Raw genomic sequence first — 13,777 nt, forward strand, 5'->3', positions numbered from 1 at the left:
TGCTTTTTTGAGAGTTGCTTTAAAAAAATAAAAATAAAAAAATTTGTTTGAGAATGTGTTTTATTAAAAAATATTTTTTTAAAAAAATGTGTTTTTAAAAATTAAAAATGAGAACAACCCTTTTCTAAATTTTTTGTTTTTAAAAATAAGATTAGTTTAAATTTTGAATTTTAAATTTTTTTAAATATATTTATATTTTTATTTACCATCACAAACAAGAGGGTTTGTTTGTTTATGAATTTTTTTTAATGGTTAGAATATACACCATTATTATGGCTTAATAATCTTTTATAATTTACTATATATAGGATGGACTAATACACCCGACAATGAAAACTTGCTATATATGTTAAAATTGATTTTTGTTTATATAGGGATTTCTAAAATAAACAATAGTTTGGTTTTTAATAATTTCTTAATTTTTTTTATTTTTTCCCTAAAGGATATATAAGTAGATATAAGTAATTTCTCATTTATTATTTATTATGGTGTAATAACCTTTTAAATTTTTGGTTATTGGTTTTTTAAAATCATAAATAAAAAATATTTCATTTTATCCTTTGTTATTTATAGCACCCTAAGAATATATGCTAATTTTTATGGATCTATATGGAGTGCAAGAACCAAAATAATTTTTTTTATAGATTAAGGGTACCTGTTCTATGTTTGATTTTCAACGAATAGTACAAAAATTTTTGTGCTGATTAATGTTTGATTTGCATAAGTACAGAACACAAAATAATAAATTACAATAATACCTTTTTACTATTCTATATTTTTTTATAATAAAAAATATACAATAATAATTTATAAAAAATCTTATCAAATTTTACGATACCTAACAACATAACAACAAATTAAAAAATCAATATAATTTTAAAAATATTTAATCTAAAACAAACAAACTTTCATCAATATCTTAATCCTAAAAAACAAATTAATTGATAGATAAATAAATAGATAAATAAATATGTAAATTTTTAAATGGATAAATAAATAAATAAATAAATAAAATAAAATAAAATAAATCATGTTATTAATGAGTAGTGTAAATTTTAATTTTAAATAGGGACAATTTTGTCATTAGTTATCTTGTACTTCGCCGAAATTTTTGTACCGTGGTTTTGGTGGTAAAAAAAATTAAGAAGTTGTGTTGTACTTCGACCCTATTTGTAAATCAAACACATAACAATAGAAGTTGTTTTGTCCTGTCCCTTGAAATCGTGCGTATCAAATAGACCCTAAATGCTACATGAATGATAACCCAAATTTCTTTGGGCAATAGTGGCATTAAACGATATTTATATTTATATTCCTATAAAATATTGAAATTGGATGTATCCTTATAAGTGACATATTTTGTGTATATTCCTACATATTTTTGTGTATAACATAGGGTTAAAGATTGAGTTAACTTCATGTACACAAGACTGAGTTAACTTCTTACATATTTTGAGGTATATATATATATGCAACAATATGATACTTGTAGAGAGATGCATATAATTATATTATTTATGGGGTTACACACAAATTTTATTTTCTTGGCTGTATATATCTAATTTATTATTTTAAAATATATAAGCAATAAGTGAAAAGGGTTTTTACAATGTATTCCTAAATTTCTTAATTGTGTGTATATTAGAAAACATACATTGGCGGTGGCAGAGATCAACATCAAATATATTTTGCTTGAAGAATAATGTCATATGCTAACGTATAATTTCATGTTTTTTTCAGGCTAAAAAAATAATTTTCTCAATTAAAAATTCTTGCAAATTTCACTGTAGTTCTTTGTCTACCTATTTATTTATTTATTTATTTTTAAGTCACTGTTTTTTAAATTATTTATTAACAAACGCTTGAACCAAACCAGTTGATAATTATATTTATTTATTATATTTTATTCAAATATATGTTTTTTGAAACACTGAACAAACAGAGTGAAAAATTGTACCTAAATATAGATTCAATTTTAAAATTAAACACAGTAAAAAAGCATGGATTTAACAGTAAATAGTAGGGACATGTTACATATAATTTGTAGAAATAGATACTTTTCACGGACTTTACAGTAATTGTGTTATTTTAAATTATTTATCAGCCTTTGAAAGATAGCGTGGATATCCATACCACGTCACTCTCTCATTATATTAATTTTCTTTTGATGTGATTTAATTTTTATTAACGAAGTTTTGTAATATAAATATTTCCATATTTTAAATGTTATTTATAATCAGTTCATTTATAAAATGGAGGAGTATCTATAAATCATTGATTTTGCATCATGTTAAGATGTAAGTTAAAATTTAAATTGTTATATTAAAATAAAGTTTTTAAATCTATTGGTAGTTTCTTCTTGGGATTGTAATTTTATGACCAGTAAAAATGTAAAATCTAAATTAAAAAGATCTAATAATATTTGATATAATATAATTATTTTTTAAAAATAAAATAATATAAAACAGTAAACGGGTAGATGTTGGCATGTTGCCTTAGGCAGAGATGGCCCAAGAAAGTCAAAACCCTAAAGCCCAATTTTAAATTGGGCATCTGATTATTTAATAAAAATAATATTTTAGTTATATATATTTTAACAAATGCCTAAATGAGATATTTATTAATAATTTTACAAAATACTATGAGCTTCATTAATATTTTAACTTTGCAGGTCAAACCTATAATTTTACAATATGTTATGAGCCTCATTAATATTTTAACTTTGCAGGTCAAACCTATAATTTTACAATATGTTATGAGCCTCATCAATATTTTAACTTTGCAAGTCAAACCTTAAAAACAAAAATATATAAAAAATTCAAATAAAATAAAAAACTATTTATTCAGCAATAAACATTAGCCCAAATAGCACCCGTTTGAGTCATTTAAGTAAGCGATGTAAGAGGTCTATCAAGCTCTTAGTACATTGTCTCAAAAAACCGATGGTTCAAAGACTAATTTTTTTTTATAATTAAAAAATAAGTATTAGGTAAATAATGTATTATTGTTTGAATTAGACGGTTAAAAAATGAGACAGGGAAAATGTATGAATTTTAAAAAAATAATCTAGATGGAGTTGATTATGTATTAAATTAAAATATTTAATACTTGATTTATTATTTTAAATTAAAAAACCAAATTTGAAACATTCAATTTAATTTTATTATAGTAAATAATGAGATCTCCAAAGGTGTAAAAATTTTAAATTATTATTATTAAAAAAATTTAAAACCAAAAAACAATCATCAATCGGAATTTAGAAGGTTGAGGGTGGGGAATTTTTTTTATTATATTATAAAATTATTATTCAGTTTTTCTAATGAATTGAAAATTGTTCAGCTTCAATCAATTTTCATTATAAAGGAACAAATTTGAGGGCGACTTAAAATTGAAAATATGGTAGGCAAAGAAAAATTATAAACAAAATCTCATATAATTATATTTAAACATAATATATATCAATAATGTTTACAATATATATATATAACCGCTCTCTCTATATTATATATATATATATATATATATATATATTTCTTTGACAAACTTTTATTATGCCGTATATTTTTTTTTTTTGGTTTATTTTAAAATATATTTATTTTTTATTTATTAAAGCTTTGTTTCTTTTGTTAACAAATTGATAATTGTACTTTTGAATCCACGGAATTGTTAGGTTAAAGTGTAAAATTAGTTAATTATATGCAAAGTAAATCTTTTTACATCTAACTATATTTTTATTGTGTTAAATAGTGCAATAAAAACAGTTAAATGTTAGGATTGTTTTACGGGAAAATTATTTAAAAATTCTTATGAAGTTTTATTTTTCCTCTGCAGTCTCTTTGACATTTGCGCTTCTCATATAGCCTATGTTTTTTACACTGCTTCTTTTTTACACCTTTTTGTGACAACCGTTAGAGGCTTTTTTCTCTAATGTCAAAAATTGCCTCTATTTTGCCTCCCTCCCAATCATATTAACCTTTTGAGAGGTAATGACACAAGCTTTCATTTTCATCCTCTTTATTATACTTCATCTTCATCCTCTGTCTCTTGTTTTTCTTTTTTGCCTCCTTCTTTCTGTCACTTAAGTAAGAAACATCTCCATTCTTATCATTTAGTTTTGTCGGGGGTGTAGTTCAGTTTCAGTTGCTTCTTCTTTATGTTTTTTTTAACATATGGGTTTCTCAAATGTTTACACAGTTATCAGTTATTATGGAGATATTTTGTGTTGTGGCTCATTTCAAAGGCGAAAGACGGCTACAACAATTCATGGTCTTTGTTGTCTCCACGACAGGGGCCAGACAATACTTAACATTGACTAGAATGGAAGTCATTTTTGTATTCAATTGAAATTACATAAAATCATCAGATATTACACAACATAAGAATACTTTACACAGGATGAAACATATATTACACAAAAAACCCAAAAGCACACAATACCAGTTTGCAGCAAGTTGGCTGACTTTTCCTTACTTTTTTGCTTGTGTTTTGGTTTGCAAGAAGGCTCACGAGTTTGTGGAAACTTCGGTCGAAAAACGAGATTGTGAAGAGAAAAACAAGATTGTTGGCGAACGAACAAGAAGAAGAAAGTCATAGGCGAAAAGAAGAAGAAGAAGAAGAAGTATGGTTTCCATTGCGATAACCCATATAAGTATAAGACCAAGAGCCACTTTGGCCGTTATGGGTTGGGTTTCTAATCGTTGGGCGGTTTCCAACGCTAGTTAAGGGTTTTTTTTTGCCATTTTCCTGCCTTTGGATTTTGTAACTTCAATAATGGACAAAGATAACATTTCCATGACCAGTTAACTACACCTTAACACCCGTTAATGCCTTTCGGATTTAATGGGAATTATTTTGAAAAAAAAGGACCGCTGAGGAACAAGCAAACTTTAAGGGATTTTTAAAACATCTGTAATTACATGTTCTTTTTTAATCATATGTTTTTCAATTTATTAGAGTTTTTATTAAAAAGTATTATCAATTAGAATTATTTACCCATCATACCGATTATTATATAAGCTGTAATTTAAAAGACAGAATTTTTATTAATATCTAATTTCACCAACACTATTATTTAAAATTAAAAAAAAATTAAAAATAGGAGTAAATTTAATAAATTATTTAAGGGTGGTATACTTACATTGTCAATGTCTTGTTTTCTATTTTTTTTTTTTTTTGCTCAAAGATTCCAATTTATATATATTTTTTCTAGATAGGATCTCAAATTAGTATATTATTATTATTTCAAGGTCCATGATAAATAGAATTTCATTATTATTATTATTATTATTATTATTATTATTATTATTATTTAGTAATAATTTGTTTTTAGTAAATTAATATTAAAAAATAAAAATAAAAATATATTTATAGAAGAACTAGTTGATTTATCAGGGATCCTTTCCATTCTCTCTCCTCCTTCGTTCCTCTTGACCCTCGTCGGCGATCCACCTTCGCGCGCTGTGATTTCTCCGGCGTCCTTCGAGATCTGGCATCGATGATGTTCCTTCGCGCTCGATCTCTTCCTGTCTTCGCTCTTGCTCTTCTTCTCTTTGCCGTCCTTTGTACCGCTTCGGAATCCGATCACAAGGTATGCCCTTGATTCCCCCTCTTCGAACCCTAACGTTCTGTTCTTGATTCGATTACAATTTTGGTGATCCGAGTTCTCCTCCTGGAATTATCCTCCTTTTTATCAGATCTAGTGGTGTTTAGTTATTTCTCATTGGAGTGTTTCTTAGATTGATCTCAGAGGAGGTTAGATCTGGATTAGGTTTTCTTTAGAGACATTAGATATCAAGAAGTGCGAAGCTTTATCTCTTTGCAAGTCTTTACCAGCTGGTAATTGGAGATCTAGCTTTGTTTTTTGTGATTCAGTTGTCTTGCCGCAAACGAGTTGTGGGAATTTCTTTTTCAGGAAATTGTAGTTTCTCATGTAAAAAAAAGTTTTTTCTGGGGCAGTTTGAAGTTCTGCTTTTGTCAAACGGAAGTTTAGATTCTGAATAAGCCCAGTTGTGCGGATTGGTGCGTGTTATGTCTAATGGCGAATAGTTTAGCAGTAGAGAAATGCTCATGATATCAAGGCCAAGGCTTTCTGCCACTTGAAAAATGATACTCTATTGTGAGCTTGCACATTTGGGTACGGATGTTTTTGAACAATAATGTAATTTAGGTACAATGTGAATTCTCATTGCAATCTAACTATATATATATATATATGATATAGCTTGAAGTTAGTACACCATAGGCAGTAGTTTAAGCACTTGGATGCCTAAGAGTGAGACCAGTATATTTCATGTCTCAAACAACAGACTATGGTGAACCATTGATTGCCGGCCCACCAAAAAAGATGACAATTTGCGGAGCTGATCAAAATTTACTTGATATCCTGTCTCTATAGTCATGTAGGGTGCCACAACGCATTGTTATCCTCTTCTGACTGAACCCCATCTTTCTACCATATGTTTCATAGAGTTTGTTACTTAACAGTGGAATTTGCATCTGTTTATGCTTATCAAAAAATGTTCCTTGCAGTGAGTTCATTCTCTTCGTAGAATTTTGACACTCGACATCATAATTTCTTTTGTTTCTCCTCAATAAAATTTTGTTTTGCACTCAGGTTTGAAAGTGGCTGCATGTATGAATTCACCAAACTAAAGATAGAGCATGTTTTGGCAGTAAATGAGTTATGAATTAAACTTTACCTTAAATATAAGCATTTAGATGTATGCTTATGAAAGTTTTCCCTTTTCTCTCAGTTCACCTGTGACCTTCCAAAATTTTATAGACATGCAAGTGGTGCCTGATGCTTCCAACCATGTATCTTGTTAATTAGATTAGCTTTTGGAATGAGGGTGTTCTTGTTTTTGGTGGTCCTCAACTTTAATTGAACTGTGGTAATTTTGATATCAAATAGTCTTAAAAGGAACTAGAAACTCTGAACTTGTCTTTTAAGCGAAACAACCTTGTTTAATTTTATTAAGTTTATCCTAAAAAACTTCCAAAGTATTACTAAAGCAGCCTATGGTAATTATTATAGGAAGAGTTGTGTACCAGTTCTCAGTGTTTTCTTTTTGTCTATAAGGAAGGAGATGGTGGACATCAGTAGCTTCATACTTATCCATTTGATGTGTGCAAACCCATAAATGCTGTTCTTTTTAAAGTAAACATAGCTGTAAGTCAAAAGTTTTTACTTAGACTCGAGGGTTAGGTTGTCAATAAAATCAATTTAGTGTTTGATAAATACTGATCTTGTATTCTGCTTGTTTGGCATCATTCAGTTTTGTAGTTGTTTTCTCTTAAAATCCATTTTTTGAAAGCATCTAGCTTCTTTGATATGACCTTAATTTTTTTGGAATTATGTCAACCTTTTTACTGTTACATGTGGTAGTCGCTTCTGGCTTCATACCTCTACTTTTTATATTATTAATAGATTTTGTTATTGGAACTTTGCTATGTGCTTGCATGTGTGTGTGTGCGCGCGCACATGCTTGTGCATTTTTGTGTTAGGTCACCCATGTTCTGGTTCTATTTATATTGGTGATTTCTATGTATCTTTACTTACAACATATATATATATATTTCCTTTTTTATCCAGTATCGCAGCGAAGAACCTATTACTCTCTGGGTCAACAAGGTTGGTCCTTATAATAATCCTCAGGAGACATACAACTATTACAGCCTTCCATTTTGCCATCCATCTGAGAACCCGGCACATAAGTGGGGTGGGCTTGGGGAGGTTCTTGGTGGAAATGAGCTTATTGACAGCCACATTGATATAAAATTTGGGAGTATGCATTATATTTTATTTCTATGATCTGCATATTCTAAAACAATAGGTTAGATTATGATTGGCAGTAAACATGATCTTAAGTAAACTAGATTGGATGATTTTAAATCGCTTTTGCCAGAGGATGTTGCGAAGGGAACTATTTGTACTCTAGAGCTTGATGAGGCAAAGGTGAAGCAGTTCAATGATGCTATTGACAGTTCATATTGGTTTGAATTCTTCATTGGTATGTGTTATGTCATTGATGCCATTTCTCTCCTTTTATGTGATCTTTATTTGTGAAGATACTTACTGTTACCTATTCTTTTTTCTTATTTCATTGAAATAATCATCAAGACGATTTGCCTTTATGGGGTAAGCACCTAGCAATTCATTCTTGTTTTCTTGATTTCTGATTGGCATGCTGGTCTTTTTATCCTTTTCTTGTGATCCTAATCTATATGTGATGTATAGGTTTTGTTGGGGAGACTGATAAAAATGATGAAAGTAAGCGTTTCTTTTTTACTCACAAGAGTATTCTCATCCACTACAATGGCGATCAGGTGATTGAACCTCTATGAATCTACAAGTTAAACTCAGAAAATCAATCTGCACATCAGTTACCTCTCCTCTATTTTTTCACAGATTATCCAAGCCAATCTCACTCAAGAAGGTCCTAGGATCCTGGAGGCTGGCAAAAAGGTAGACATGACTTATTCAGTTAAATGGGTCTCAACAAATGTGTCATTTGCTCGCCGTTTTGAGGTGTACCTGGATCATCCCTTCTTTGAACACCAGGTAACTTTCTCCCTTTCATTTCAAATTTGTAGCTGTTAAGATTGTCTTAATTGTTACAATATTTAACTCATGTCTCTTTATTTGCCTCCATCCAATGTGAGTGACTATTTTTTAAAATTATTTTTATTTATGCAGATTCACTGGTTTTCCATTTTCAATTCATTCATGATGGTTATTTTCCTCACTGGTCTAGTATCCATGATATTGATGCGAACTCTTAGGAATGATTATGCCAAATATGCTCGTGAAGACGATGATCTGGAGAGTTTGGTATCTACTAAAATTCCCATTTCTATATTTGATTATTCCTTTATAGTTTCCTCATCACATTAACACTGGTAATGTTGGGGAGGGTTGGTTGCATTTTTATGGGCTATAATTTAAATTGATTTTCTTGTGCGCTATTAGGAAAGAGACGTCAGTGAAGAGTCTGGGTGGAAGCTTGTCCATGGGGATGTTTTCCGGCCCCCTCGCAGTTTAGTGGTTCTTTCTGCTGTTGTGGGAACTGGTGCACAGCTGGCAATGCTTGTTCTCCTTGTTATCTTATTGGCAATCATTGGGATGCTGTATGTTGGGTATGTCTGAAACCTTTCTACTTTCCAGTCATCGTATTTTCATTAGAGCGCTGCCATGTTTTTTAACACTGAAGTTCCTTTTACATGTCTGGATTATTATTGCATTTCGTCGGTCTTACCCATTTCTCTTGTTGCTCAGGCGGGGAGCTATTGTCACCACATTCATAGTTTGCTATGCGCTTACTTCATTCATTTCGGGTTATGTTAGTGGCGGGCTTTATTCACGGAATGGTGGTAATAATTATGAGAATTGCCATACTTTTTCCTTTGTACTGAATTGCAATATACAGACAAGAAATCTTGAAGTCTTGCCATCCTATCTGTTTTGATGAAGTCTCTGTACTCTATGAAACTTGGATGCTATTTTGTCTGAAAACCATGCTACATCATTCTTCCATAGTTTCCTTTCTTTTTCCTTCAGACTTGGGTTATTCTTGACTGAACACGTGCTTTTGGCATATCTAATTTTATTTGCAGGTAAAAACTGGATAAAGTCGATGATACTTACAGCATCATTATTCCCATTTCTGTGCTTTGGAATTGGCTTTGTACTCAATACAATTGCTATCTTCTATCGGTCACTTGCGGCTATTCCTTTTGGGACTATGGTGGTTGTGTTCATCATTTGGGCATTTATCTCATTTCCCCTAGCACTTTTGGGAACTGTTGTGGGCAGGAATTGGAGCGGTTCCCCAAATAATCCATGCCGTGTGAAGACTATCCCTCGACCTATCCCTGAGAAGAAATGGTACCTTACACCGTCGATTGTTTCACTCATGGGAGGTTTGCTCCCCTTCGGCAGCATTTTTATTGAAATGTACTTTGTTTTCACATCCTTCTGGAATTACAAGGTAAATTCATCTTCAAAACTACAAATTTTTTTGGCTTGGTCAAAGCCTGTTAAGAGAGGAAACATCATAGTTTATAGTAGTTTGATGTGCATGAAAATCTGCATTTCATTTTGTCTGCAGGTGTATTATGTCTATGGCTTTATGTTACTGGTTTTTCTGATCCTCATAATCGTCACCATCTGTGTGACCATCGTTGGCACTTATTTCTTGTTAAATGCGGAGAACTACCATTGGCAATGGACTTCATTTTTCTCTGCCGCTTCAACAGCTCTCTACGTGTTCCTGTATTCCATATACTACTTCTATCTGAAGACAAAGATGTCTGGATTTTTCCAGACCAGTTTCTACTTTGGCTACACCTTGATGTTTTGTCTGGGTTTGGGCATTCTTTGTGGTGAGTTCTTCATTTCGGTATTTGTTATTTGCACTTCTCCCTAATCTATACTAATCTGATGGGTCATGGTACAAAATGCAGGTGCCGTTGGCTATCTAGGCTCAACCTTGTTCGTGAGAAGAATTTACAGAAACATCAAATGTGACTAAAGCTCAAGACTAGATTCAATGCACGTTATAATTTGTCAGAGACCAGTATTTCAGCATGAATGGTGGTAAATTTCTGATGTATCTTCACGTTGCCGCGGAGAAGATCATGTGGGGAGTGGCCGTATTTCCATTATTCTTGTCTTTCTCGCTTTTGTTTCCTTGTTGCTAGACCTGAAGGTTTTGGATTTTCCGGCTTCGGTTTGAAGCCATAATATCTCTACTCTAGTGCAGGTATAGGCTATTATCTATAGAAAGAATGATTAACCATCTTGTATCGTTTTACTTGGGTGGACACTGGGCCTTGAAGTCCATTCACACCCCCCACAAATGGATTCATTCAGATGTATCATTGCTGCAACTTTGTTTCCCTCATCATTTGTTAACACCAACTTCTTCAGTTACTTTCACAATTTGAATGCCAAATATGTTTTCTTTACTAGTGCTGTTGGTTTTCATGCTGGTGGTGGTAAGGGTGTAATCGATCGAGTTCGAGTTGAGTAACAGGGTATTCCAGCTTGAGCTCGATTGAAAATACACTGCCCAATGTTTGACTCGAACTCGATCTGTATTTTGTTTTTCTAGTTTGAGCTTGACTCGATTTAATACGTAAATCAAGCTACTCTAGTTAGCCTAATTAAGCTCGATAAAGGTTAAAAAATCTGATTTAATCATAGATACTTCTATGCTTGGTTTGACCTTGAATTTAATAATATATGAAATTATTTTAAATCAAAGTAATACATTGCATATACATACAAACAAATACAACTACTTGATTGAGTTTGCGGCTACTCTACTGAATTATTTCTCTATTGAGCTCAAGTAGCTTGAAAATAGTAGTGTATAATTTACATCCATAACTTATGGAACCAGAGCTGAAATGTTATTTCCATGTTTGCAGCACTGCTATTCATCATCAAAAGAAAGTTGGTTTTATGAATTCCTAAGATGGTGGTTTGATTTGAATAGTTTATGGTGATCATGCATTGCATATATATATATATATATATTTAAGGAAAAAGTGACACATTTATGTAGTCAAGATCTGGGAATGTCTGGAGATGTTAATCAGTTTTCTTTTTTTATTGTTTTTTTTTTCTTTAGGACAGTGAATATCAATAAAATCCAGTGGCGAATCTAATAGGAAAGTACTTAAAGAAGTCTCCATGGACCATGACTGGAAGGAAGAGTATGGAAAAGCTGGCACATGTGAGTCCCAGCTAACAAACAAGGACTCCAACCGACCAACGCTCATGAGAATTCATAAACTAAGTCAAAAGCTTGCTCAAAATATGCAACTAATAAGGGTACCCCGGAAGAACAGCACAACATAGTCTTAATGGCCCCATTTGGATTCTCATACTCTTTTAGTATCCATTGTCTTGTATCATTATTGGTCCACACCACAATGAAGGGATGGTCACTCAAAGTGAAGATATTCATTTCTGTGAGCGTGAGACACCCTGAAAGTTGTTTTATTATTATTATTATTATTATTTTATACCAAAGTGACTTTTTTGTAATAGTTTTTGCCAAAAAAAAAAAAAATTGATGTTTTTATTTGAGCTAAAGTGAGTAAGATGCCTCAGTCTAGTTGTTGTTTTGTTTTTCTTTTTCAAACTATGAAGTGTTTTTTTTAATAAAATAGAAAAGTCATGTTAAAGACGTACACATTCAAAAAAGTAATATCTTAACTCACTTATGTTAACTCACTTATGTTATCGCATTTTACGATGAGATTTCAAATCAGATTCTCGATGAAAGCACATAAATATATAGGGGATCCAATATTAATAGACTGAAATTATTGATAGTGTAGTGTTGTTTTTTATATGTATGTTGAAAGAGATAACAATTATCTATTTCATTACTTCTAATGTGTCTTAGATGTCCTTGTTTGTGTTTTAGTTAAAGCTTGATTTGATCGATATATTCTTTAGTATAACATTGGTGAAGCTGTGAAACTTTATTTTCATGTGCAAAAGTACTAGTAAAATGAGAGAACAGTAAATTTAACAAATTAAAAGTTGAAAGATTATGAGACGTACTGTCAAACACAGTCCTGATATTTTATATATATATATATATATATTTATTTTTTTTTTCTGTGAGAACATTTTCTCTAACCATGAATGTGACTGAAGACTCCAAGACTCAAATATAATAGAGTTATCATAAATGAATAATCTCTTTAAATAATTATTTCTTGATAACCATGTCCCACTCTTCCTACTCCCCTCCTTTAATTATTGAGTCACTCATTCATCTTTAGTTGATTTAAGTAACTCAAGTTTATAATTATTCATATCCTCTGCACTTATTTTAATTCCTTCTATTTGTAGTTGCCATCTTATCACATATTCTATGTCATTTATTCATTTTATTTAAAAAAGTTTTTCAAAAACCAAAACCATTATTGAAAAGAATGAGAAGATGATGTATGCACATCTATCCAAAAGGATAAGATAGAATGCAAGAAAGCAAACCAGAAAAACATCAAAATGAGCACTATGTCTACTTTTTTCTATTATCTCTTTCCATCATGCATGGTAATTGGGTAATGAAAGACAGCCATGAGAAAGCTTATTGATGATCTAGCTAGAAAGAATATCTTTCTCTTTCAGGCTTTTTCTTTGATACCCCACCCCCACACTCTACACTGTATATTCTTCATACTTTAATCAAAAGTCTCAAAAGAAGCCCTTGACTGTGACTTATGTCCCTCTGAATTCTCACATCCCACCAAACTTTCTTTAATTCCATCTTCTGTGCATATTTTTTCTTGTCTCCATTAATTTGTATTTATAGCATGGTATGAAATAATCAAATAGGACATACTATACCTACTCTCATCTTGTAAAAGAAAGACCCTTTTTCTTTGTTGGTACCAGTATACTTAAGGGTCATTCATTTTTAGTAGTGTCCCTTACTTTTAAAGTTAAAATTTAGCCAAGAATTTGTAATAAATTTTAACAGTGACAAAAGTCTAACAGTAAATCAGACACTTGATTTTCATGCCTCTTAATACACAGTCAAAATCTAATAATAAAATAGGTTGTGTGTGTGGAGTAGTTTGTCCATATTATTTACAAAAAAAATTGTAACAAACCCAAATTTATGAATTTATTTAAAGACATTTTATGTTGTATATATCTTTAAAATTTTGAAATTATATATAAATACATACTATTAATAAATAATGATAAATAGAGAAAAATCGAAACACTTGGTACCTTTCTTATATAAGG

General features: G+C 30.8%; 1 protein-coding gene across 1 annotated transcript; it reads left to right on the forward strand.

The window, feature by feature from the left end:
- Positions 1–5,398: 5,398 nt before the first annotated feature.
- On the forward strand, positions 5,399–10,968 carry LOC120256844 (transmembrane 9 superfamily member 1-like). Its single transcript, XM_039264519.1, has 12 exons — positions 5,399–5,587; positions 7,592–7,784; positions 7,905–8,009; positions 8,120–8,137; positions 8,237–8,325; positions 8,408–8,560; positions 8,696–8,830; positions 8,969–9,135; positions 9,275–9,369; positions 9,613–9,986; positions 10,107–10,380; positions 10,462–10,968. The coding sequence occupies exons 1-12, from the start codon at positions 5,495–5,497 to the stop codon at positions 10,527–10,529; spliced, it is 1,764 nt and encodes a 587-aa protein (XP_039120453.1). The 5' UTR covers positions 5,399–5,494; the 3' UTR covers positions 10,530–10,968.
- Positions 10,969–13,777: the final 2,809 nt, after the last annotated feature.

Source organism: Dioscorea cayenensis, unplaced genomic scaffold (genome assembly GCF_009730915.1).
Source record: "Dioscorea cayenensis subsp. rotundata cultivar TDr96_F1 unplaced genomic scaffold, TDr96_F1_v2_PseudoChromosome.rev07_lg8_w22 25.fasta BLBR01001667.1, whole genome shotgun sequence".
NCBI lineage: Eukaryota > Viridiplantae > Streptophyta > Magnoliopsida > Dioscoreales > Dioscoreaceae > Dioscorea > Dioscorea cayenensis.

Excerpts from the sequence above, each read along its gene's own strand:
- LOC120256844 (XM_039264519.1), top strand. The coding sequence starts at position 5,495 with ATGATGTTCCTTCGCGCTCGATCTCTTCCTGTCTTCGCTCTTGCTCTT. Across the intron at positions 8,561-8,695 it reads ATCCCTTCTTTGAACACCAG|ATTCACTGGTTTTCCATTTT; the intron begins GTAACTTTCTCC and ends TTATTTATGCAG. Across the intron at positions 9,987-10,106 it reads CATCCTTCTGGAATTACAAG|GTGTATTATGTCTATGGCTT; the intron begins GTAAATTCATCT and ends TTTTGTCTGCAG.